Raw genomic sequence first — 27,144 nt, 5'->3', positions numbered from 1 at the left:
GTGAACACTATTTGAAATAGATATTTGATAATCTTTAAACAGAGTACAACTCTATAAGAAACCATCACCGAACAATAGCTTACTTTTTTTTCTGGCAAAACATATTCCATTTCTGGCCGAAATTCATTTTTTGTTCTATCTATGGTATTGGTGGTATTAAGTTTTTCCCCCGTTTTTTCAGGTTTTATTTTGCCTGCGTCCTATCTATGCTAGCGTCCTATACACAGTAATTTACAATACTTGAAATTTATACACATTTGACTACTTAATTAAGTTTTCCTTTACCACTGAATGGCTATGAGGGCGATCTTATTAAAGAATGATTGATTTTTTAAATCCTTTATTCTTGGTTGTAATGAGATAAGTTTTCAAACAAATTTTAAACAAATAGTTTAGCTGAAAATATTACTAACATGCTAAGTTTGATTTTCAAGTTGAGCCTTTAATTTTATTTTCGACACTCGCATAGTATTCCATTAAAAATCGTGTTCTGTCGATATTTTTTTTATGCTCGTTTATAAGATGGTCACATAGATTCGTGAAAAGCATTAGTGTAAGCAAATACAGTCAGCACTTCAGCACACATGCATTTTACAATACGCCCTAACCAGCAGATGACAATATAATACACGGGTGTAAGTGGCAATGGGGGGTGGGGGGAGAGAATATGGCGATGGGGGTGGGGAGGGGAACAGAGTCATTAATGCTGGGGATTATGGGTTAACAAGACAACAGATTGGTCACGTACAAGAAGTATGGGAATGAATAATTAAAATGATGGTCTTCCAGATGGCAAATATATCTGCCTTGACAATCAAATATGGCTTAGTGTGGTCGGAAGTTAATTAAAATGTTAAATGAACAGAATCAGCCAATGAAATTGTCAGCACAACATTAAGGTAACAATGACCTCAATAATTGTTGACAGTCAACAATTCAATTGATCAATATAGGGATTACAGTTTGCTAATAAAAAATTGCCCATAGTTGTAAAATCCAATGGAAACCTTTGACCTTATTTGACAGAGAACCTTTAAAAAGTGACCTGGCAGAACGAGGCTTCCATTCACTTCTTAAAAATTGTTGACAAGACTAGTCTTATCAATATGTATGAGGAAATGTCAGTTTTTATACATAAATTCCAGGTCTGAAGTGCAATGTATATAACAAAGAATAAATTGATATTATGAAGTATGCAAGAACTTGAATGCAGATACACTGTTTGGAGAATGTACTCTACACACACCGCAGATTTTAGGGATTTCGAGATCCACCGCATTATCACAGACATAATGCTAATAAGCTTGGTTAGTGATATGCACTGTTTCTAGAATATTCCACAGGTTTAACTTCTATGATCCAGAACTTGCAAACAGATACATTGTATAGACAGTGTACTCACACTGCATGGACAGTGTACACAAAAAAACAGTTTGATGCAGACAACACTGAACAACTTTACGCAATACAACGACAGGACTAGATGGTGATTAGGATAGCATTTCAGCATATGGGACAGTCAACAGTTATATGCCTTGAGAAACACGCAATATGGACAGTTTAGCAGACCACAGGTTTGCTCAAACACAGGATTTTATAAAGCAGGGCTTGTTTGAAAAACGTTGATGCCAAGCATTAGTGTACACATTTTGGCTTGTTGATGCAAAAGTCCAATTTCAATGACCGATGGGAGACTAACAACAACACGGTTGACAAACAAAATGACTGACACATTTGACACATTCAGCAATGATAGGAAAGGGACTTCATAGCAGGCATTGAAACAATCTGTAGTATCAGCTTAACTTACACCAGCCAGATCAAAACTTACAGCAGTAGCACAAGAAGAGATGGGCAGACCAGTTGGCTGAGTGGGCGCAGGTGCCGGGTTTGGGGCGTCGAGAGGGAGCCCAGAGGACTCATTGGGAGAGGGGGGATGGGAGCGGATGGGGGAGGGGGGCCATCTGCCGGCTAGGGCCTCTAGAGAACCGCTGCCTACCCGTGACTCCAGCTCCTCTGCGCGTTGCTCTGTGGTCTCCTTCTCCTCCTGTATTAACCTGGGAATACAAGATGTAAAGCATCCATGAGATAAATTCAATGAAGATTTTAGAAAGGACTTACTTACAGATTTTATGTTAACTCCTAACAGAATCTTGCAAATACTCATTTGGTCATTATTTGTATATCCCAGCCTGAAATACAATCAAAACCAGTTGGCTCGATATCCCAGGGAACATTACAAAGTACTTCCACCCTCGCAAATATTTAGCCAAGCGGGAATGCTTACAAAGAATTAAACAAAATCAGACCTAAGCATCCAGTTCGAGCCAAAGAGGAAATCAAGCTAAGTGATATCAAGCCAAACAGGTTTCGACTGTAGTTCCATTTTCAATAGGGTAACTAACACTTTAGAGCATTTTATGTCACATGTTTTAGTAATTGTTAACAACCATTTTGCTCACTTTTCATATTACATATTTTTTCATGTGTCTAGCCCTACAAAACCTGAATGAGTCCCTGTAATATTATTCATATTAAGAACAATCTTCATTACACTGTTATTAAAATAATCAAGTTAAACTAATAAATAAAACCTATGACGAGAAAACAAAGCATTTTATAATTTTCTTAATTATTTGGCCTTATTTAGGTTTTTAATAGCTATACAGTGTACAGAGTATCACCCTTAGCCCTTACCTTATCTCATTATTTATGGCATCAAGCTGTTCCTGCAGCATGAGGGCGAGTGTCTGTGCGTCCGTGTGTCCGGACGGGGAAAGCATGTCGAAGGCCCCTATCAGGCTCTCGTTACCCTCGGAGCCCTCGTCACTCGTGTCAAACGCGTGCTGGACATTCTCAATCACCCGAGCCTGCTGCAGTTTCTCCCATTCTTGTTCATTCAGTGTGTTCACCTGGAATAAAGAACCCACCAGTCATTTCAGTGTGTTTTCAGCTATTAAATACATGGTTACAATCTTGTTATCAGTACCGTATTTTCTCGACTATAAGGCGATTCGCTTATAAGACGGCGCCCTAAATTTGCCCATGAAATCTGGTGCTTTTTGTTTCGACTCGCTTATAAGACCGGGTCAATTTTTAAGCAAATCTAAAATGCTTAAATTCTTCCTAATGTGTAAAAATGTTCAAGCTCAACGGACAATTATCGACTTTCGCGGTAACTGTTTTTGTTTTACTCAAAGAAAATGGCGGTCAACTGTGAGCTCTCTATTTGGAGATAGGTTAAAAATGAGTACATAAGTTTGCAGGACAGGTCGTTACTTATCGGAATTGTAATAATTAATCAATAACAACATATGTTTGTTTTAGTGTTGTTTTTTTATTGAAGACACCAATGAAGTTCTTCGGCAAAATAAATGGCTTCAATAACATAACTGCCAAAAGCCAAGGCATAAATAGGTGTTTGTTTAGCAATAATGCTTTAGGCAATATTGTCCCTTGATTGGCGACGAACATATAGGATTCATATTCGCATTGTCATTTGTTTGCTTAATCAAATTGACAGTTAGGTACCTACATCATATTAAGATTCCAATTTATTGATTTGATATATCTGTCAAACTAATTATACTGACACGCGCCATGAGAAAAAATGCAGATATAACAGTACACTGTGTGACGTCAGAGCACGCGCGGTGAAGAGATTTCGTGTTGTTGTTTACTTAATTGCCCCATACTTGTATTAGCAGACGATATACTGGATAGACGAATACCCTATGTAAAATTTTACTGATTTGACTGGAATCTTTTTTTAATATTTTATTGACTTGCTTATAAGACAGGTCCCCTACTTTGGGGGTATAAATCGGGACCCAATTTCCCTGTCTTATAGTCGAGAAAATACGGTATTGATTGATTTAAATAGTAGTTAAAGGTTTATTACTCAAAATTTATGTTTGTTATACATGTGTAATTAATGATTTTAAAAACGAAGAGTCGATTTAAGAATCTTATATGCTAAATGCATGTTTTTCAGTACATTGTACAAAATGTGGAAAATATTGCATTTTAACAGGGTTCATCTTCGTCTGAGCCCAGACTGGCTGCAGTAGCCAATCTATAGAGTTTGTTCACATGTAAATATCAATCAATAAAATATTTTAAAAGATATTTACATAGAACTTGTGGAGCCAACTGACAGCAAAAGGATTAAAAGCGTTGTGTTTGTTCAACAAAGCTGCTCAATTTGTTTATATTCATCAAAAACTTGGATTTCTCTTCCAAAAAGGTTTTTTATCAAACTTCATGAAGATATTGCTACTCACCTTATCTGGGTCATCAAGTGACTCCCGCCCACGCTGTGACCTGCGCGTCACGCTCTCATCCGGACTTCCAAACTGCACCTGGTAGCCGTCCCCTTGGCTGGAAAACATCGAGTCTCTAGTAGACCCGGACAAACACAATTAAAGCTTTTATTGTGGGGGGGGGGGGGGGGGGGGGGGGGATGATGATGATACATCAATGGTTAATTTTTTAAGAGCAGAGCAAGAGCAGAGCAATCGTCATCGTAGGTAACCAAGGTACATTCTTCCATTACACTTCATACATACTGAAACATAATTGACTTGACAAAATCTTGTTTATATAAATATATATGAGGGCAGACAAATCTACTTCCAGCGAAATTTTCATTATAATATTACAAATAAACACTCTTCAATAACCCTGTACTGTCACTTGTTTCCGCAGGGAAGTGGTCTACGGGTCAGTTCAAAAATTTGTAGCGAGCATGTGGACTGAGCTCAATTTGAGCTTTTGCCAGAATACATTTTTTTATGGGATAATATAAGTATGATTGTCGGTGCATATTTCCGCATTGGTTCCTCGCAGAGAAAATGAAACTGCCTCATTAATAATTCTGGAATACGTGATTTTCCTAGCACAATTCACCAACAGTACACAGCGAGTCATAGGGCAGTAATGTATCACTAATCAGGGGTATCCGACGATGAGCTATCATATGCCAATGCTCATCTGTTTTTCAATTAACTGTATAACTAAACAGTTTAGAGGCAAAGCTATGAAACTTGTTACACGTGTGCCGTCTCTCATGCAACATGTTTACTAAGTTTCATGCAAATATCTTGAACAATTTTTGAATTATGACCAAGGTAAAAAAAGCTGCCAGATGTCACCGTGACTACCAACAAAGACAACACCATGGCTACTTTTATTATACCTCGATTTTTTGTTAAATAGGCAAGCTTAAAAAGGCTGTAATGGGGATGGGGCCCTTCCAAAGAGGTATTTCGCCAGAAAAAAGGAAATTTAAAATTTAGATGAATGATACATATTCTAAGATTTTTGACATATTATATAGAAATATACATATTGTCATATAAATACATTCAACTAAGAAATTAATTCTAGTAACCGCATTTTCATAAAGAAAAACTCTCTATCTTGGTTATTTTGGGCCCCATTTTTTTTACTGTAAACATTCGATTAAATGATATTTACCCGGCAAGATGCTCAATTTGCTGCCGCAGCGTGTCAACTTCTCTCTTGGCTCGTTGAAGGTCCTCTAACATTCTCTCCTGAAATGTATCATAAGATCATGCATGTTATTTTTTCAGCATCAGGTGAGTTGGGGATTAAATGTTGGGAAGTTGATTTCCGGATAAACAGCTATACTGAACTTTAAAATCCCTGGAAGTTCAAGATCATATTTTCATGGTCTAAGTATACATGAATTCTGACCTTCTAATGTTGTGTATCATGCAATCATCAAAAATGAATTCCTGCACTCCCATCCCAATGCATTAAAAATATGCATAAGGAACTAATGATTTTTCATAGCCTAATTATACATAAATTCTGACCTTCTAATGTTGTGAATCATCCAACTGCAATAAAGTAATTCTTCAAAAAGAATGAATTCCTGTGTTCCTATCCAAGATCTTAAAAATGTGCGTAAGAAACTAATAATTATTTTTCATGGCCTAGGCTAAATATACATGAATTCTGACCTTCTCTTGCTGTGCATCATCCAGTGCCTTCCTGGTCCGCTCTAGTTCCTGAGTGAGCTGGTTTTTCTCCTCGAGGGCCTGCATCTTTTCCTTGAGGTGGAGCTGCAGCCGCTCGTTACTCTCTGTCAACAACTTGTCCACCGTCGCAGACAGACGCGCGTTGTGCTCCTCGTTCATCTTGTCACGATGACGTGCCTGTTGGAAAAATTGGCATATTACAATTACATGGTCCATATTAACTATCAACATGGGTATGAGTTTCGCACAAAGGCGCAGAAAAATGAATTCTTAAGTGTTTCAATGTTACTATGTTTGACAAAAAATCTGTGCGTGATTGTTAAACATTTGTGACCAATTTAGCTATTTTTACCATCTTTTTTAAAGACAAACTTAGCTATTTTTACCATCTTTTTTTTAAGACAAACTTAAGAAAAGGCTTTTCTGAGTCTTAAAGCTGCACTCTCCTTACTCCTAAGTGCATAAATCGCTCCAGCTTTTATGTAATAATAATTTTTGAAAAAAAATTAAAAAATCTAGAGCTCCCATTCTAAATATTAATTTTTCGTTGCCTAATAGGTGTTCAAACAGATGATAATTATCAATCCTAATCATTAGCCCGTGGTCAATTCCTAAATTAACATAAGGTCTAAATAAGCTGGGGCAGAATTAAATTGTCATGAGGTACAAAAAACAAAGCCAAGAACCTTAACAAAAAAATACAAGATATATAACAAACAAATCAAGCTGGCATACCCTATGTAATTCTGACTCCTTTTCGGAAACCTTATCCTCAAGCTGCTGTATACGTTCCTCGATGGAGCCGTGTCTCTGTTCCGCCTCTGTCAGGGCCTCCATCCTCTGCGCCAGCTGGGCCTCCACTGTTGGCAGGGCCTTAGCCTGCTGCTGTGTGGCTGCTAGTTTGTTTTCCAGGACCTCAATACGCTCCTGAAGGCCACGGATCTTCTCCTCCAGCTAGCAAACATAAAATGCAAGGTTATAGATGGCGCTCATATAATTGTCAGAGAAAAGTAAATTCAATTAGATCCATTACATCACAATTCACAGCAGACCCAAAGAAAAGTTGCATAATTGCATAAAAAGGCATTACAAATCGAGAAGAAAACATCAGATTTTGAATCTTTGCATATCAAAACAAATTTGAAATTTATGCGGAGGTCAAGGCGTATGGGATTATCATATTTTCAGCACCGGTTTAGCACCTATTTTAGAAACTATAACTAAACAAGGTTTTTTCATACTTGTTGTTATAATGGTTTTAATTTGTAAATACACAATGCATTTGGATTATTACTCTGGAAAAAAATATTGCATGAAGAATATTGTTGGACCCAAAACCTTATCTGGTTTTGTGAGAGTGATCATGTAACCAGCAGCCAAATGTCTTATACCTGGGTAAGTTGTCCACCTGTTCTCTATAGGCTAGTTTGACCATTTAAATGTTAGATGGGTTAATATTAGTTTTGCAAAAACATTGACCAATCAGTAAATATTTTAGCCAAAGTTAACCAAACCAAAGACTTGACCAGTTATTTATAATTGTCAACAGAATCAAACTGGATAACTCTTTGGTTTGGTATAAGTGAGCCAAAATGTTTATTGATTGGTCAATATTTATCCATTAATAACTAATAAGATAATCTCTAAAATAAATTAATTCAACATTTAATTAATTAATTAATAAATTAAATAAATTAATTTATTTAAATAGATTCACTATCATACGCAATGTGTGTAAATGTAAGGGGACACCAGGAGACGTAACCGCTTAAATTAATTAATTAATTAATTAAATTAATTAATCTGTGGACAACTTATCCAAGTTTTATACAATCTGTTGCTGATGTCCAGTAAAACCCCAGCTATACTCACAGCCTTCACTTCATCTTCCTTGGCGCCCAGTTCTGACTCAAGTTTATCGTTAAAGTCATGTAGTGAGGTGGATTCCCGTTGAGCGTTCAAGTAACGCTTCTCCAAAGTGGCTATTCTCTCTTCCTGGTCTTCCTTTTGCGCTATGGACTGAAAGGAAATTAATCAATATATCTAGGTGATCTCATGAGTTATTTTAATGATCATTAAAAATAGCTTTTTTTCAAGGCTGCCAAGATGCAATATCCTTTTAACTGTGAAATAACCAAACCAAGTTTTTTTTGGCATTATAATAATAATTATAAAATAAAAACACTTTTTATGATAACACAATAATGTACATCAATATCTTCTCCATCCATAAATAAATAGATTATACAATATACATGAATTTAACAATATTTAAACAAATCATCAATCTTTTACACATATATGCAATCACTACGGAAAACAAACATCAGAAATCCTCATTTTGTAACAGACATTTATAAGGGAAATGAGCATTCATCATATGGGAAAAACACTTATCATCTTATATTGTAAATCTAAAGGTCAATCTGTTTGTAAGCACCTTTATCTAGCTTTCAGTGCTAATAAAAATGAATCGCATATTTCAGGAATGCAACTTTATTATTAATAGCAATATTTAAGAGAATTGACAGAGAAAATTTAATTCAATTAGATCCATAAAAAAATACTCATAATTCACAGCAGAGCCCAAGAAAAGTCCCCAAAATAGAAAAGTCCCCCAAGTCTGAAAATACCTTACACACAGCTCCCTTAAAATAGTCCCTTTTTTCAATCTGAAAATACCTTACACATAGCTCCCTCCTCGCATCCACAGAACAAAAAAAATGCTTTAACAATTAGTTCCCACCTCTCTAAGATCTCTCTGCAGCTTGACGACCTGCTCCTGAGCCTTGATCAAGTCCTTCTGCCCAGTGGTATAGCTCTCATCCAGCTCTGTCAACTTGTTGTTCATCTCAAGCATCTTTGTGCGGGTGTTTGTCAGCTCGGAGTTCTGCTTCTCCACGGTCTCCTGAAGCTCTATCACCCTGTTCACATCTGAGTCTGGGTCTATAGAACCATTAGATAATCTCTGAAAAGAAATAAAGATAATAATAAATATTCATTTTTTCAAATACAGTGATGAATGTATCTTGACCTTAAAAAGTTATGAACAGGCATTTTTTAGTTTTGCGGCTGTAAGTTGTCAAGAATTTTGATGAGTGTCCTCAGATTAATTTTGAAAGTGTGAAAAAGTGGGTTTTAATGTATCATTGAAACATAAAACTTCAGCAGTATCAAAACTGTATTCATTTATTCTAAAAATAGAAGGCAAAGCCCAATTTCAGAGTACACTCATCTGAGGATCAACTCCCCTGAGTATTTGTTCTAAAAATGGAAGGCCTCACCCACTTTCATAGAACACTCCCCTGAGGATTAACTCCCCAGAGGATTTGTTCTAAAAATAGAAGGCCATGCCTACTTTCTGAGTACACTCACCTTAGGATGGTGATCTTTTTCCAGAACATGGTCTGATCCCGGGGAGGGGGATGTCGTATCCACCTTGTTCGCATGACGTCCATCCTCAGTTGATCCACTTGAGTGGCGAGACTTGGTCTGCTGCTCCCGCAGTGTGAATAACTGAAACATTTCAAGAGTGTATCAGGATGAGTTCAGAATTGAAACAAGAGGGCCAACTGTCACAAAATAGGCAATGTGCAGACAATGTAATTACAGCTTTTGCCAATTCAAGGGACATTAATCTGGAATGACTGAGGTGACTGCTGGTTATCAAACCTGACCATAATATTCTGCCCATACACTTTCTGATGAAATTTGGTGATGATTGAAAAAAGAGCGAGTGACTACAGCGATATGACTGGTTATTAAACTTGTCCATGATATTATGCCAATACACATTCTGACCTAATTTGTGATGATTGGACAAAAACTTTTTAAGTTATTGAGCAAGCAACATACTGCCCATCCGCTTGTTCGCTGCAGGTAAAGTTCATTCAAACAGGCATATAAAAATTATAAAATTTCATGTCATGTCAATGAAATTAAATTTGTTTGCAGTAAGTACTTAGTAATTCGTTTTATTTTTAAAAAATGACTAGCTATGGAACATCTATACCAAAAATTTAGTCTCTGCAAAATATAAAATCAAAGCAAAAATCCTTGCCAAGGCATTAGTATGACAATTAAAGCTATCACTGAATGTCATTAATACCCCAACTACTCCAACTTCTCGTATCAGAAGTATTACTGGGAGTGATGCATGCTCCTTGAATGCCCTATGTCGGTAAGAAAGCATCCAGGGCTTTTTCTATAGTACCCACGGGTCCGACTATCGGACCCATTCCCAAAGCAAAATATAAGATATTTTCCCAATCTACAGAAAAAAATCCCTATCAAAATAAAAATATATATTATTTTATTTTAGAAAGTCTTTTTACCTGTACTGGTTAATTTTCAACATCCTAATAAATTATGTGATGTTAAGTTTTTTTGATAATTGAACTCGGAAATCGTTGATTTTCATCACATACAGAGATCAGTATGAAATATTATCTGTTATGATTTATTGCAATAGATATTTATACCCCAAGGATTTGATATTTTGGGGTCTTTTAAAGGGAAAATAAACTAATATTAAATCATTTCCTAATTTGCAGGAGACTAGACAGCTATCAACTGTAAAAGTTCCCAATTTCGGCATTTTCACTACACAAAATTTCCCAAAATGTCTAGGGTCTTTTTCCCAAAATGGGCAGAAAAAGCCCTGGAATCATTTAAGTTAACGGTCTACGTAATGAAGGAAACAGTAGCCCGTAATTGGTGTGTGCGAAATGACAAACAGACTGACTTAGGGACGGGAAAAGATGATCCCTACATAGCCCCAACCTCCAAGTGGTGGAGGGTTTAACTAAATTATCATCAATGTTATGACAATTGGTTGCAAAGATTTCAAAATATTAAGCTGAAATCTCTACACTCTTTTGCGCACTGTGGTCAGAAATTGGTTCAGGAAGAGCAATATTTGATAATAGAGAAGTGATTTTTCTACCTTTTGTACCCTGTGCATAGGAGTGTACATGAACTAACCTCCTGGTTGGCAGTGACCAGTTCCTCCTCCAGTGTTGTCACCCGCTCCAGGGCCACACGGAGACGCTCACGGACCTGAAACATACAAGGATAATCAATGTGTAATTAAGGCAAAGAAATAAGTTTACTTTCTCATGCTCCAGCTCATATGTTCTCTTTACCCAGCTCCTTATTTTTTTCATTAATTTTTTTTAAGCCAAATAAGGATGATTTCGGAGAGTAATGTTACCAAGAAATCATTTTAAGATTAATCATAAATTCCTGTTAAATTTTGTATAAAGTATGTATCATTTTGTTCAACAATGAAACACTATCAGAACCCAAAACCTTTTGGGTGAGAGGCAAAGAGGCAGACACCTATACTGCTAGATCACTCTCACCCTCAGACTTCCAATTTCGGTTAATTTTAATACTCACCTTCTCATCGAGGGCCTTGTGGTGTTCAAACAGGGACTTGAGAGCTTTCAGGACCTCAACCTCACTCGAGACCCCTGCAGGTGACGATGCCTGACGCTTCACTACTGTCATACGAAGCGACCGCTCGTGACGAGAAACAAGACATTCTAAGTGCTCTAGCAAAAGCTGTAATGAGAAAATTTAAAGCTTAAAACACAGGGCTTTTTCACCAAAAATTGTGAAGAGGCCTAGCCTTTTCATTTTGTGAAATTTAAACGCGTGAAATTCTGTAAATTGGGAAATTTAAAATCGTAAACGCCTCAAAATGGGAAATTATATGAGGATTGAAGACACCTTTTAAACATGGGTCAAGGTATCCATATGATACTTGGAACTCATGTTACAAAAAACAGGCTCATATCTTACATGTGAGTCTACTTCTAGCTTTTTTTTTTTCAATTATGACCTTTTTAATACGAAATGTGTACAAACACTCCACAGGGTCAAGCTTGAAAGGTCTAAAATGGATGGACTTCCAATTGATACACATGTAGATCTTATTAGGGGAGAAGGCATGTCTTTGTCTTCGCTTTTTTAACATGACGCAATGACAAGAGAGGGAGAGAGATTAGTTTTAATCTTCATAGAGTTGATTCTAATTCTGATTGGAAAAAATTGATAACAATATATGGACTAATTTGTCCTCGAGAAATGTGTAAATTTTGAAGTAAGATCTTCCTTTTTGGGAAAAATATCTGGGAATTGTGAAAAAAATACATGGAAATTGGGAAAATATGCCATTTTTCCCAATTGTGAAGTAGTCAAATTTCGGCCCCTAGCAACATGACCCAATCATAATAAAATATGTGATACTTTAAAGTCATTGAATTTCCTAGTTTAAACATATTTATATGTATTTTAATACTACAAAATAATGAGAAAACATTTAAGTGTTTTCCATCTTTTTGTAAATGGGGCAAGAGCCCTAAGCAACAAAGTAAAAATAATAGTGATTTATGATACAAGAAAACAAAGCAAAGGCACTTTAAGATAAGAATTAAATAATTTTAAAAGATCAGGAATGCATTTTATCATATTAAACTGTTCAAGTTGGCTTGAAAAAAAAAATTGATTGTGAATTTTGAGTCAATTTTGGCCCCATTTTCAGTCAAAAAGAAAAACTGAAGTTCTACACTTTCAGAAGTCAGTCAATTAAACTATTCAAATTCAATTGTATAACATACTTTAAAGTTATAGGACATGAATGGTTTTAACACTCACCACACGTTTAATCTACACATGCGTGCAATTTCACATTTCACAAAGTTGTTGCATTATTTTTCACCCAACAAGATTTACACAAATAAGTTAAGTATTTTTTGCCAAGAGACTACATACCCGCGTGTTGTTTCTCTCAGCTTTGAGCTCGGTCACCTCCTCCTCTCTCTCGTGAAGAGCTTCCCGTACACAGTTAAGTTCCTTTGTCAATGAGGCCAGCTCCTGAAACACACAAATAATCATAGCTGAAAATACATGTAAAGAAAATAGTTTACATATATAACAGTACACTGATAAGATATAGACATGTTACTGCTATTACACACTCTAGCTGCAGAATAATTTGCTACTTTGTCAGTGAGGCCAGCTTCTGAATTATCAAAACAATCAGCCTTTTTTTTCATCGGGATCCCGGGAAGGTCAGAAAGTTCACCAATGGCAACAAGGCAAACAACCACCATCTCCCTGAGATTCCTGAAGATATTCTTCAGAAGGGTCCTGCAGAACTCCAGCCAGGATTTGAAAAGGGCAGGATTCTAAGTGTGAAACAGCACTTTCAATGCGCATTGAATGAGCCTTAATGGGGTACATGTACCTGCAAGGGCTAATGGTCAATTCTTCTTGTGTATGTGTTGTAACTTTTTTAGATACTAATAGTTTGTTATAAATACCTAAGCTGTTATCTTTACTTTAGTGTCAAAATTATGTATATTTTTTTCTGAATTTTTTACTCAGTTCTGAAAATTGGGGTGTAGTAAAAGGCAGCAGGGTGCTGGAAAAAAGAAGGGGTGCCCCACCCTGATATTTTGTCTTATGGGAGATCTGTGTAAATTAATCTAAAGCGTACTTTGTTGACTGCACGTGCTTCCAGGCTTGGTATAAATCACAACCAAGATTTAGTGGCCGTGTAGAACACACAAGAATTTCTATGTACATGTACACTTTATTGTATAACAAAAACAAAGGGCCATTACTCTGTGAAAAATATTTAGAGCAAATCCTTCTGACAGCATTCACCAAAGGCCTGATAAATTTATTACTCCTGTGAAAATCATTCAAATATGACCAGGGTTTTCTGAGACAACACACGCACAAAAATCTATGTACATCATAAAACAGAAATAAGAATACCAGGTATTATCTGTTATTTAAAATATTAACATTTTCTTGACTTATAACATTTTTTAATAATCATACAGTATCATACAAAGGACTATCGAGAATCGTGTGGAAAATGGTCTCAATGCATTTAGCCTGTACTGCCTCTAATATAATAATAAATCATTTTACAATCATAATAAAACAGTTGTTAGCCTTTCAAGACCCCTCAAATGCTCCCACAGAACTTAACCCTTAAGCTGCTGATGGCGATTTTAAAGGCTTTGCAAACAGCTTGGAACCAGACCAGAGGCCGAGTAACTCGGCGCCTGGTCAGGTTCCAAGCTGTTTGACACTCAGTCAATATATCCCCAAAGTTTTAAGTAAATTGAAAGAAATTTGGAATAAACCAGACAACATTTTTGAGCAGACGACAATTTACCCAGCATGCAAAGGGTTAAACAGCTATGTCACAAGAGCCTTATAAAACAGCTTGTCAAACAAATCCAGTTACAATTCCTAATCTAGAGAGCCATGATGCTATTAATTTACAACCTCTGAACTCGGGCCACTATGTTATTTGGACAAATCAGAATGGTTAAGCATAATTGTTTGTTTCTGATTAACTTTCGGGTAAAAATACAGGGAAAGGCCAAATAAAAATGTCTTTGTTTCGACTAACATCTCAAAAAAATAAGGTAGGTATAGGTTGGAAAAACTTTCTTTTTTAACTATTTTTTTTTCTTGGGAACCAGGATTCGGTACCAAACCATGCCTTTACTGAGAGTATATCACTATTGTAGAAGATTTTAGACATAAAGTGGTACCATTTTATCATAATGGACACTAAAATAAATGCACATGTTAAGACAATAATGAAAAAAAAATCTACACTATGGCAAAAAAAGTTTAGGGTCAGGAAGAACAAAAAAGTTGTCAGGTTAGTAGAAAAAACTTTTTCTTTTTTATGCCATATAAGGTCACAATTAACTAAAGTTTTTTTTGTCTTATTTCTAGGGGTATTAAATTTAGTATGGTGATGCCAAACAAATCATATAATAATTGTGGCCTCATAAACATTTTTTAACAAATTCTATTAAAGGAAAAGATTCAATCTACATGCTCGTCTAATTTGCTTATAAAAATTACAGGAAACACAAGCACTAAAAGTGGACATGTGTGTTGTACCAATACATCCGTTCTGGGGAAGGTCAAGAATCGAGAACTAATTTCTTTCTAGCACTGACCAGTTAATATGGAGTTACACCTCCCAAAGGACAGACACTGCTCAAGGCTAAACTGACAGTTTCATCTCATTTCTACTGCATAAAACATTATACAAAAGATACATGTATTTTGGTTGTAATAAAAATGTTACAAGTGTTCACTCTATTGCCATCAAAGAATTTTACAAGGCTCAAAAAAATTTACTCTTTGGGTTACCAGAACGTGACCTAAAAAATTGGCGCAATAACCATTTTTTAAGTTTGTTAGGTAAATAAAATTCTGCACCAATATTCCACAGTTTGACTTCAAAACTAACATGCTTAAAACACATTCAATCGATTATTAAAAACTGTGTTTTACCCGCATCATTGTTAACTTTTAAAGGCAAACTATTTCTTAATGTGCCAATGTTATTAAAAGTTTATTCTTAAAGGGGCTGTACCCAGTATGATAAAATAACGGAAAAAAAAGATAAAATTGTCTAAAACTGACATAAACTTGGCATCAATGTGTACAATGCATTGAAACTTACTAACTGAAGTACCACATAGTTAATAATTTATTTAAGTTTAGCAGTTATTTCGCATTTTTCCATTAAAAAAGATTACTGGGTATGTCTACCAGGTAGAATTCATTCCTTATGCTTGACTAACTAGTCAGTGTTATCATGTGATATTACCGAGGTATGTGTATAGCTTAATTATGTCACCCAAATAGAGTAAGCCGTCGTAGCTCAGTGGATATGACACTGGACTGCAATTTTGGCTACAAGGGTTCGAACCCGGTCTCCGACACAATTTTTTTTATTGCCAATCTGGTGTACAGTCCCTTTAAATTAATGAGTGCATCTAAAACTGATGTGTACAAAGTTCTGGAAGTCACGAGTGTCTCCATAAAACTTCCAGAGTAGTAAATATTTAAATGTTAACAGCGATGACATCAACAGCGTTGTTTATTGAAAACAGAGTTCTGGACAATTGGCCCATTGTAATGTAAATAACCTCTGAGAAACAATACAGAAACCTACATGGTATGTCTGAGAAAATGCAGTAATGTCAGAATGCTATATTTACTGTCCCATTTAATTGCTATGCACTCTGAGTCTTCCTCGATAAAGCGTCAAACCTATTAGAGACTGCTTAATATAGCATCGACGGTTTTCATCAGCACAAAAATAGTGACACCATGAATGGGTTTTCAGAAAAAAGACAGCTATTGAACTGATTATTTGCCATTATTTAAATCAATGAGAAATTTCAAAAAAAGTGGATGTCTGCAATCATGATTTATGCAAGGGGGGGGGGGGGGGGGGGGGGGGGGGGAACTCATCATTATCAAAGCAACAGTTATTGAACTTTGTCGCTGGTAGGGAGGTCATTGACCTGGCAGCTAAATGGCTGGAACCATTTGGGTGATGGGTTTGGGTGGTACTTTAAGGCCCCAATGGGGGTCAAAGGGGTGAGGCACCTTGCCGCAGAAGCAAAGCTGGGTTTTTAAAAGCCCTTTTGAGGGCTCCCCTGACATCAAATTTGAAACAAACTGGAGTGTTGAAAACTAACATCAAATAAAGTAAGAACCAAAAGCAACCACTTACATTTTTTAACAATTAAAAAACAACAACATATGATCAGAGGAAATCTGCGAATTAAAATCACATCTCGCCTGGCAACACATACATGTACCAAAATTTAAGTTTCTGCACCCTAATAATGCAGCCACTAAAAACAATGACAGCAATACTGCACATGTGCATTTTTTCACAGTCATATATGAGAAAAGTTTCCAATAAATATTATGAACTGTTATTAACCTATGGCCAAGTTCAAGTTTCTGCACGACTTTTTCAACCTTACAAGGGGCATAATTGGCAATTATAATGCCAGAGTTATGCCTCGGCCTTGCTGCCCATGTGAATATTGCCAAAAAGTCTTCCAACAATTGTGTACCAAGTTTCATTTAAATATCTTTTCAAATTATTGAAAAGGTTTAAAAGTGTGCACAACAACTCGGACTGTGTCAATGTAATGTATGACAGCACCTTAAAAAACAGACTAGCTGTAAACATCAACTCCACAACATTTAGCATAAAACTATATACCATTTACTCAGACTATGAATTTCTTTTTGCATTCACCAAAAACTGATTGATTTTTACACTCATAATATTATGAATGCTTTCCACTGTCAACCTTGTTCTAAAGTCTGATTGGGAATTATTACTATTATTTTTTTTATTTTTTTAAATTCCAGGTGATATCAATTCACAGCCGGCGGACCAGGGAAAAAAATTGTTCGGAAGAACCAATTATACATATCCAAAATGTTCTACATTTCTTCTGGCCTCTTACCTTCACACATCTTTCAACATATTTGCCATTGCCCATAACTCTGGCCACCACGTAATCCACACCAAACAGTCTTAAATCCACCTGCACATTGTATCCATTGGCCATTTAGACATCAAACTTGGTACACAGTCTCATTGTTTTAGCATACAAAATTACAACCCATTAGCAATTTAGACATCAAACTTGGTAACCAGCCTCATTGTTTTAGCATAAAACCCATTAGCAATTCATACATCAAACTTGGTATTAAACCAGCCCCATTGTTTTAGCATAAAACCCATTAGCAATTCATACATCAAACTTGGTAACCAGCCTCATTGTTTTAGCATACAAAATTACAACCTATTAGCAATATCGACATCAAACTTGGTACATAAATTTTCTCATTATATATATTTTCTCATTCCATGTATCTATAACTGGTTTGATTTCAAATTTTATTTTATTTTGCAATTCACAATTTAATTATGTAACCATAACAATTTATATATCAAACTTGGTATACACTCTTGACACTTAATCCCTAGATTGCAATGTATCACTTTCGTTTTCATTTTCCAAGATGCTTTAGTTACGTCATATCACTTCTTAACTTTCCATAATGTACCATTATACTCTTTTTAGGGGGTAATTAAATCCATTTCTTCACATGTTCTCGAACATCAATTTCATTTATTTGCTTAAATACATGTTAGATGTGTAACAAGAGAAATATTTTAAAATCCATCAGACAGTTTATCTTCCCTTAATGAATGAACATCACACCCATTAAACAACAAAATAGCATGAATCTCTTTCACTCATATGAAATACATCCCAGACACACCCTTAACAGCATAATTCCTTTTCCCACAAAACAACTTTGAGAACTTAAATCCTATATTATTAAACGTTTAAAAAGTATTCCGGGGCTGTGTCGCACTTAAAGACTACAAAATATTCACTAAATCATCTATTTCGGTGCAGTATCATAATGATTTATCTGCAATATTCATTATTCATTATTAAACAGTTCTATATATGCACAATGTACACAGCGTTGCCTTATTTTCTCTGAAATTCTTGATAAAGACCATGCATAGGTTGAGTCAGGTAGAATGTTTACATTTCTTGGTATTGTGTCGCTGGTATATACAAAAACAAGCGGCACTTGCTACCCTGTATTTACCCTGCCATATATTCGGCCAATTCACAGAGTGATATTGATAGTTCCGAATCAATATATATGTCAATTAGACAATTGGTCTAAATTGCACGAAGTGTCATATTCATTGTCCTTACGGGGCACGAGGTTCTCAGAATGGTACTGGGTAAATATGGGTAGATGCTAGTTTATTATTTCTTATTTCACACTAAAATTACTGCGTAGACAGATGTTCATAATTAGACAGTTCTAGTTGAGCTGTTTAAGACTCTCAAAAAGGAATCAAATCAGTCCATACTGAAGTTCTTGAGTATATTACCATTTTTTTTTATATATATTTTTTTAATTTATTTCTTCTTTTTTTTCAATATGATTCTTAAGTGCTTAAAACAGGATGTGCACTTAAATTTCTGTGTTGAAACTAATAAATTCCTAAAACCAATCAACTTCAATATGATTTCAAGTTGCAGAGGCATTTAGCTAGAGTTAAGGAAGGGTACTCAGACTTTTTTGGTAGCTCTCTTCTGCCATCATGGAGACCAGCTTGGGCTCCCTAATTTCCTTCATAGAATTAATAGCTTAAGACTAAAAATTACCGTTAGTCTCAAAAATAGAACCTAAAATAAGATTATACATACATACATACAAAGTTTACATAAGGTTGTAACCTAAAATTACTTCGTGAAATTTTTCACAGCCTGATACATTGTGCTCTTTTATCCCTTCCACCCTGTCCCTCTTCTGCGGCCCCCTGTCCTTTCTAAAACCTAGATATAACCCTAGAGCTATCTTAAAGTATCACATAACCTAAGGAGCCACCTGAATGAAAGTAGCCCTATCTGGTTAAAAATAGAATTCTGGATAAGTGAACCAAGAAAAACAAGAGGGCCATGATGGCCATTAATCGCTAACCTAAGATATGTGAAGAAAAACACTGCTTACAAAAAATTGTTAAATAGTATGCCCAATAGACATGCTTTAGGTTATTAGCCTTGCCCTAGATGAGCACAGACTATATTTGATGTTATTAAAGATTGAAGATTAAAGCTGCACTCACACAGATTGACGTTTTGGCAACTTTTTTACTTTTTGTCTTGAAATGAGCCAACTTTGGCGTAAATGTCTAGAAACCTAAGTGATATAAAGATCAGATCGCAGTTTTCATATTTTTAGTTTCAAAAATTGATGTGTTATGGCTAAAAGCGTTACTAAAGCTTTAAGAAAAACAAGTTTTTTCTGCAATTTTCCAAACAATAGAGATCTGATCAATTGTGAGTTATCTTATATATGACTGAATTGAAGGCATTGATGCCAAAATCAGCTTATTCTGAGACAGAAGTTAAAATTAAAATAATTTCAATCTGTGAGAGTGCAGCTTTAACTAAGGGACCAGTTAATAAATTCAGGGCTCTCGCGAGGGGGCGACTTGGGCGAAGTGGTCGCCTAAAATTCAAGACTTCATCCATTTGTATCATCAAAGCGACATTGACTTCGCCGAAATTATAACACATTGTAAATCTGTCAATCAGCGAGTATTTGGCCACTGTCCCATTAGTCAAGGCATCGCAATTAGCCATTCATAAAATTTGGTAATCTAAATCCGATAATTGGGCGGTGTCATCCAATTACCAAAACATCGCCGGTAGGCAGAGCTATTGAAAGTTAACCAATCAGAATGTACATTGAGAAGACCGTGATAAAATGATATACGTTCGTTAAAATGAGATAGAAAAGGCGACATAATTATGAAAAATCGTGTCAAGCATTAATAAAGTCAAAAAGTAATTGATATGTATTGAACAAACAATGCAAGACATTTTAAACATTGTTGCTTTTGAAGCAGACGGTCACAGGTGGCGCTAAGAAAATCAATAACATGACTTATCACCAAATATTTGATCAGTATAGTGAAATGTTCATGATAAAAAATTGATTTGTAAACACAAAAAAATATTATTATATATTAGATTTTTATGGGTCGTTACTCCAAACAAGAAATTTTTTTTTAGGCCTTACATTTTCAAAAAAATAGGAGCGGTATTAATCAGCGGAACGAAATATCAATTTGGTGTGGTCTAAAGCCCCCACCCCAAAAAAAATATAATAATAATAAAAATACAAATCATACCTACCCTACCTGTGCTTGAAACGGATGTAACCCTAACCAAACCATTTATTTCGGCCTTCTTATAAAGAAACTCAATAATGACTAATAATGCGATAATGGCAAGTCTCTGCAGTGTATGCACTTTCAATAATCAATATTAAGAAGATGTGATGCACTTTCTCAACAAAAAACTTATAAAAACTACATTTAAGGACAATCTTTCAGACTTCTTGAAGTTATCGAGGCCAGGGGTATTGAGCCTTCTTCACAGAGGCCAAAAATTGGCTTCTTGCTAATTGAAAAAAAAATCCTAATTTTGAGACAATAATTTTGTCTCCAAGCAGTTATAAAATGTACATTTTTTACCAATGTTTGTGCTGATGTTATAGTTTTTTGTCCCTGAATGCCAATCTCCCATTATCTTTAATAACCAAGCTTGAAACGTTAATGCTCAACGCTGTATTCCAAATTTGAAGTGCTTTCACAAAATGAAAAGGCCAGGCCTTATCCCAATTTTCTGTGAAAAAGCTGTGGGAGCTATCTTATAAATGAAAGTATCATATGATCGACTTTTCAATTCATATTTCTGAGAAGTTAAAATATTGGACTATTATCCTATCTATATTAAAGCTGCACTCTCACAGATATACCGTTTATACAACTATTTTATTTTTTGTCTTGGAAAGAGCAAATTTTTGCGTAAATATCTGCAAAACAACGATAAAAGATTGCTGACAAAAGATCAGACCGCAGATTTTCATATTTCCGTCTGTATTTCATTGGGCGACAATATACTGGTAAAAAAATTATACCAGTATTAAGACACCCATATACCAATTATATTAAATATAGACTCACATATACCAATTAACACCCATATGCCTATTATACCGTATATAGACTCACAAATGCCAATAACACCATATATATAGACTCCCATAAACCAATCACACCGTACATAGACAAGCATACATGTATATATACCAATTATAACGTATATACACTCACAAATGCCAATTATACATTACAATGTAGATTATATAGACTCCCATATACCAATTATACCTTACATGGACTCACATAAACAATTTACACCATATATAGACTCACACACAAAATTAGATCATATATAGACTCGCATATACCAATTATAACATATAAACTCACATATACCAATTATACCATATATAGACACCCATATACCAATTATACCAGAAAATGACACCCAATGGCCATATACTATAAAAAGACCCCATTATACCAATAATAGTGATTAAGGATCGCCGGTACACCAATTATGCCATATATCTGAAACAAATATTCCTGTCAGTTTCAAAATTACTTTGAAACATAAGCTATCACAGTAAGTGAAAAATGCCACTTAAGTGCCATCCAGTTCAATAGATTGTGCAATACGCCTACATGAACATTCAGGAACTATCTTAAACTATCACGCTTAAGCATATGCCTGCCCCCATGATGGTTGACATCAAGTGTGCAGGAGTGATACAGTATGAAACACCGCCAATCATGGGTGATGCACATGTCTCACAGATTGGCACCAAAAAAAGGTTTTTTTCTGTAACGAATCTCAGGACAATTATCTAATAAAATGTGTTACGTTTTGATATCATAATTGTAAAAAAAGTCCAAAAATGTAAAAAAAAAATTGTGTTGGAGACAGGGTTCGAACCCGTCTCGCCAAAATTGCAGTCCAGCGTCGTATCCACTGAGCTACGACGGCTTACTCTATTGGGGCGACATAATTAATCTATACACCTACCTCGGTAATATCACGTGATAACACCGACTAGCCAATCACGCATAAGGAATGAATTCTACCTGGTAGACATACCCAGTAATATGGAAAAATACAAAATTACTGCTAAACTTAAATAAATTGTAAACTATGTGGTACTTCAGTTAGTAAGTTTCAATGCATTGTACACATAGATGCCAAGTTTATGTTAGTTTTCGACAATTTTCTCTTTTTTTCGCTATTTTATCATACATGACACAGCCCCTTTAATGAACCGAACACAAACAATACATTTGCAAAGTAATTCTATAAAATATATCTCTGTGCATCGCAAATTTATAACCTGGACTCAACCTAATATACACTTTGTGCATATACACACAGCATTTCATAGTAATTCAAACTCTATGTGTGACCTTGAGATTTGAGATAGGGCCGTGGGTCTAACACCCGACATATCGCCTTTGTACTGAGCATGACATTGTGTGCAAGGAAATTTTAAAATATCTTCATGCATGACAAAAAAACATCACTGACACAACCAACTATACTCTATATGCAAATAATTCAGCATCCCATAGCATTAAAACTTTATGTATGACCTTGAAATTTTATATAGGGTCACGGGTCTTTCACATGACACATCACCTTTATGTACCAAACACTTGTGCCAATTTATTGTAAAATCCCTCAGTGCAAGTTACAGTCCGGGCATGGATACTCTATTTATGTGCATATGATTATGTAGAATTCCATAATGATAAAAATTTAAATGTGACCTTCAACTTTAAAATAGGGTTGTTCGTCTTGCCAGCAACATTGCCTAAAAAAGTTATGTTTGGTAGGTGGGCATAAAAAAACACCAACAACTAATAGAAATTGCCTGTAAAACTTGCCAGTAAAAACATGGTGATCCATTATCTGTAAATCAATGCAGTTAAATGTTACAGTAACATTTGCTCATTCTGTGTTTTTTAATGACTCATGTTTAAAAACTTAAATTTTATCATGATGAAGCTTGAATACAGCAATTCCATCAATTATTGTTTAAGCTATTTCGATTCTTATGAGGTCTGTTTGTGAGTGTTTCTCTTGTTCAGTGCAGTTTGGGCTTTTTCCTTGCACCTCTAAACTCAACTTAACAGGGTTTATATTTGATCTTTGGACTATTTGGTTTGTCCGTATAGTTTTTAATGTATTATTAAACCATTTTTCCTTGATAAGTTAAAAAAAAATATGATCAAATATGTTGTTTTATTTGTTGCAAAACGGACAGGGCATATTGCAACATGTTTTTTGGCATTATGTTTGCAGCATTAGTATTTTAGTAAGATGTCCTTGTTTTAAACTGTCTACGCAACTATAAATCAAGCCTGTGTATGGTTTAAGTAATTTTGTATGGCTTTAAACAGAAACATTTTATTCCAGTTTGAAAAATATCTTTAATGTCATTGCTTTAAGTTCAGGAAAGATTTGTAAACACACTGATGCATGTGAATGTGAACTCCTTTTAAAGCCAGTTTTGGGAAGGGGTTCTTTTTAAATAACAGACATTACAGTTTTGGGAAATGGTTCTTTTTAAATAGCAGACATTACAGTGACATCAATTTTGACAGCAGCACTGACAGTGGCAACAAATATGACAGCAACACAAAGAAAGATGACAGGAGCATCGACAGACATGACTAGAATATTGACAGACATAGCTGTGACCTTGAAATTCAACAATATAAGCAGCAGTGGACATGAATAACATTAAATATCGAAACAGGAACATCAAGAGACATTGCAGCGACATCAATAACAACAACAGGACAATTATCTGCCTGACCAATGGGAACAGTGGTAAGAATATCAAAAACTAAAGCTTTGCTCAACTTTTCCATGGTTCAATGAAAGGTATGAAAAAAGAACCATTCATGTTGCAATGGCTGATGAATATATACATACTTTCCATGCATGGAACTAATGTATATGCAAGAACATATCCTGGTAATATGGCTTGTTTTTATGATCTTTTATAGGCGTACAATATGCTTTTAAATAACAGGATCCAAAATGGAATGAATGGTCTCAAATGGCGACTAATCAATATGTATGTACAGGATTTGCCATACAAAAAATTATCAAAAAATCTGTCTACATATGTTTATGCACCAGTCAATTGTAACCACGCCCCCCAGGTTCAGGGGTATAGCGGGGAAAGCCAGGGAAATGGGCTGTGTTTTTACCTTCCAGGTGGCCCCACAGTGCCAGGTAAATGTGGTGATTTTGTCTTCTTGCCAAAAAAGCAATGAATGGGTCTTACCTAGGGTCCCTGGGGTGCGGAGGCATTTGGCAGGGATCCGACCAGCAGTTCGCTCTGCAGGGCTTGGATTTTACCCGGGTTTGGCTGGACCGAAAGTCAAAGTCCCCGCTATTCCCCAGACCTTGGGGGCTGTGGTTATAACTGACCGCTGCATTACAGGCCAAAACAAATGCCTGCTTCTCATAAGCCCTCTTTTTTCCAAATACAATTACTAAACTTAACCAATATAAAAAAGCTGAAAACCTCACTTACGGACTGGACAATGAAAGGCAATGAATGGTTTTTACAGGCACTCTTTTAAACTAGGATTTAAAATGCAAATGCATTATCACTAAGTAATATATTTGCCTGATGGAATAACGAAGGCTTTTTTCGTGACAAATTGTTGCATATGAGCTGACAACAGAGCGCTTGGTGGACTGTTATTAGAACATTACATGTGAACTCAATTTTAACAATAAGTACCTGCGGTTGTGTTGTGAGCAGCTGTCGTTGCAGACTGTCTTTCTCCTTCTCAACCTCCTCGAGCCGTGACTGCATCACGATCTGCTGCTCCTGGCCATCACGTAGTGCCTCCATCAACTTGTCTCGCTCGTCGAGCATGTTGACCATCAACTGCTCGTAGTTTGCATCGTCCCCAGACTCCTGCGACTCGCGATCTGTGGAGCCATCCTCCGAGATCGTCGGCATCACGTCGCATATCATTTTTGGCGTTTATGGAACGTGATCCTAACAGAGTTTAATCAAGATTAAATCAGATTTTTAATTCGGATGCTGACTAAGTGGTTAATATTGTCTGATTTTCTCAGTTTTTGGGATAAACCAATAAATGAGCAAGAAGATACGGGTTCAACATATAATTCCAGTTAATATCTTTCTTCTTCGCTTCATATCGGAAAGAAAATACCTAAAATTAACAGGCTTCATTCAAAAAAGTTAGTTGACCATCCCGGTTAATAATTTGCATCTTGGCAGCCATTTTCTTCCGAAGTGTGTCATACCCACAATGCATCTACTAAGCGGAATAACTCAATTGTAAACGCAAACTCCATGCAGCGGTTATTTCCCATTCAAATATTTTTAAATTCTTTCCAATCCGTCAGCGAAGCTTTTTCCCTCTCTAAATAAAATACTCTGACTTGCCCATCCCCCACCCACGCACCGCAATACACTAAAAAAAACACGCACATATAACATTTTTCTCGTTTTTTTTTGTATATTGATGCTAAGTACAGTAAAAATATATCATTTTTAAAAATCCACATAGCATGTACTTTGACAGAAACGTTATCAGTTTCACATTCTGAACACTCCGAACGCGAGTCCGTTGTTGCTAGACATCGATATTGCGGTAATGACAATTGCTTGGGACAACACTTTTTATTTATTTTAGAAAACAGTGTTATTTAGTTTATTAAGCATGTCTTGCTTCAGTCTGGGAGTAGGCATGTTATTTGTCCCAGCTTGAGTGAAATATAAGATATTTTTTTATTAATCAGACAAAAAAAATTCGTTTAGGAGCATCTTTGTGCAATTCTGCAAATTCAAGCACGCTTTAAACAATGGGGCATACGTTTTGTTATGATTTTATGAAGGTGGCAAGTGCAAACCAATTTTTATCAGGCCTAAGCCAAATATAAGAGATTTAATTATTGTATTTAAAATGGCTCAAGTTATACGGAAGGTCAGAAAATTGTAGATCAAATGAAAATACGCCGTATCATTTAGTAGCAAATGTTATGGGAAAAGAAAATCTCCTTAAATATAGAATTACCCGTATAGCTCTCTCATTCCTTTTTTTCTGCCTCCTTCCCTCACCTTCCATTCTGGGCTTTATTGCCATTATCGCATTCCGTTATCCATCCATCCATCCATCCATCCATCCTCCATCCATCCATCCATCCATCCATCCATCCATCCATCCATCCATCCATCCATCCATCCATCCATCCATCCATCCATCCATCCATCCATCCATCTTCCTGTACTGTCGAACACTTTACAGGAACGTAGACATTTTTGTGCGCGTCAAGCCACAAAGATTGTTAGTAGAAGTTAAAAGAATTCCGGCCAAAATACAAATATAAAGGGAAGGGAAAACATCTTATCTTATCAAAATGACTCAAGCCATTTTGTGTCCCTTTCTCGCCCCTTCTCCCTCCTCATTTTCACAACAGTCTGGCTACGGAAACTATTAATTTATCAAATTCACGCGCGTTGTAAACTTCTGATGACGGGCCTCAAAGATAATCACACTGCGCATGCTAAGAATAGGACGTGTCTTTTGATTGGCTAAAATGGTCACTTCCTGGAAACAGCTTCACTAGCAACAGTGCTGGAAGTGAAAACAATCACAATCTAATTTTAAGCGATCATATGTTTTAAAGAAAGATGGTTTACAACCGTGAATTTCACTCAGGGAAATACCAAAATTATTTGTAAGTAGTCCGTTTACTGTTCTGCATGTACGAGAAGGTAAAGAAAGCGCAAA

At 35.8% G+C, this 27,144-nt stretch overlaps 1 protein-coding gene across 3 annotated transcripts in view; it reads right to left on the bottom strand.

Annotated features, from left to right (window-relative positions):
• Positions 1-25,626, bottom strand: part of LOC128231201 (liprin-alpha-1-like) — a 56,921-nt gene extending 31,295 nt beyond the window's left edge. For all 3 annotated transcript variants that reach the window (XM_052943703.1, XM_052943704.1, XM_052943706.1), the window contains exons 1-13: positions 25,119-25,626; positions 12,783-12,884; positions 11,406-11,570; positions 10,989-11,063; positions 9,381-9,521; positions 8,752-8,973; positions 7,878-8,024; positions 6,741-6,959; positions 5,988-6,182; positions 5,479-5,555; positions 4,284-4,398; positions 2,698-2,912; positions 2,000-2,057 (exon numbers count right to left, since the gene is read on the bottom strand). In XM_052943703.1, the coding sequence (XP_052799663.1) occupies positions 2,000-2,057; positions 2,698-2,912; positions 4,284-4,398; positions 5,479-5,555; positions 5,988-6,182; positions 6,741-6,959; positions 7,878-8,024; positions 8,752-8,973; positions 9,381-9,521; positions 10,989-11,063; positions 11,406-11,570; positions 12,783-12,884; positions 25,119-25,358 (1,971 nt within the window). In that variant the 5' untranslated portion in view covers positions 25,359-25,626. The remainder of the gene's footprint in view (positions 1-1,999; positions 2,058-2,697; positions 2,913-4,283; positions 4,399-5,478; positions 5,556-5,987; positions 6,183-6,740; positions 6,960-7,877; positions 8,025-8,751; positions 8,974-9,380; positions 9,522-10,988; positions 11,064-11,405; positions 11,571-12,782; positions 12,885-25,118) is intronic.
• Positions 25,627-27,144: the final 1,518 nt, after the last annotated feature.

The sequence above is a fragment of the Mya arenaria genome, chromosome 4, assembly GCF_026914265.1.
Source record: "Mya arenaria isolate MELC-2E11 chromosome 4, ASM2691426v1".
NCBI lineage: Eukaryota > Metazoa > Mollusca > Bivalvia > Myida > Myidae > Mya > Mya arenaria.
Note: the sequence above shows the minus strand (reverse complement) of the source record. Positions and strands in the feature narration are given on the sequence as shown.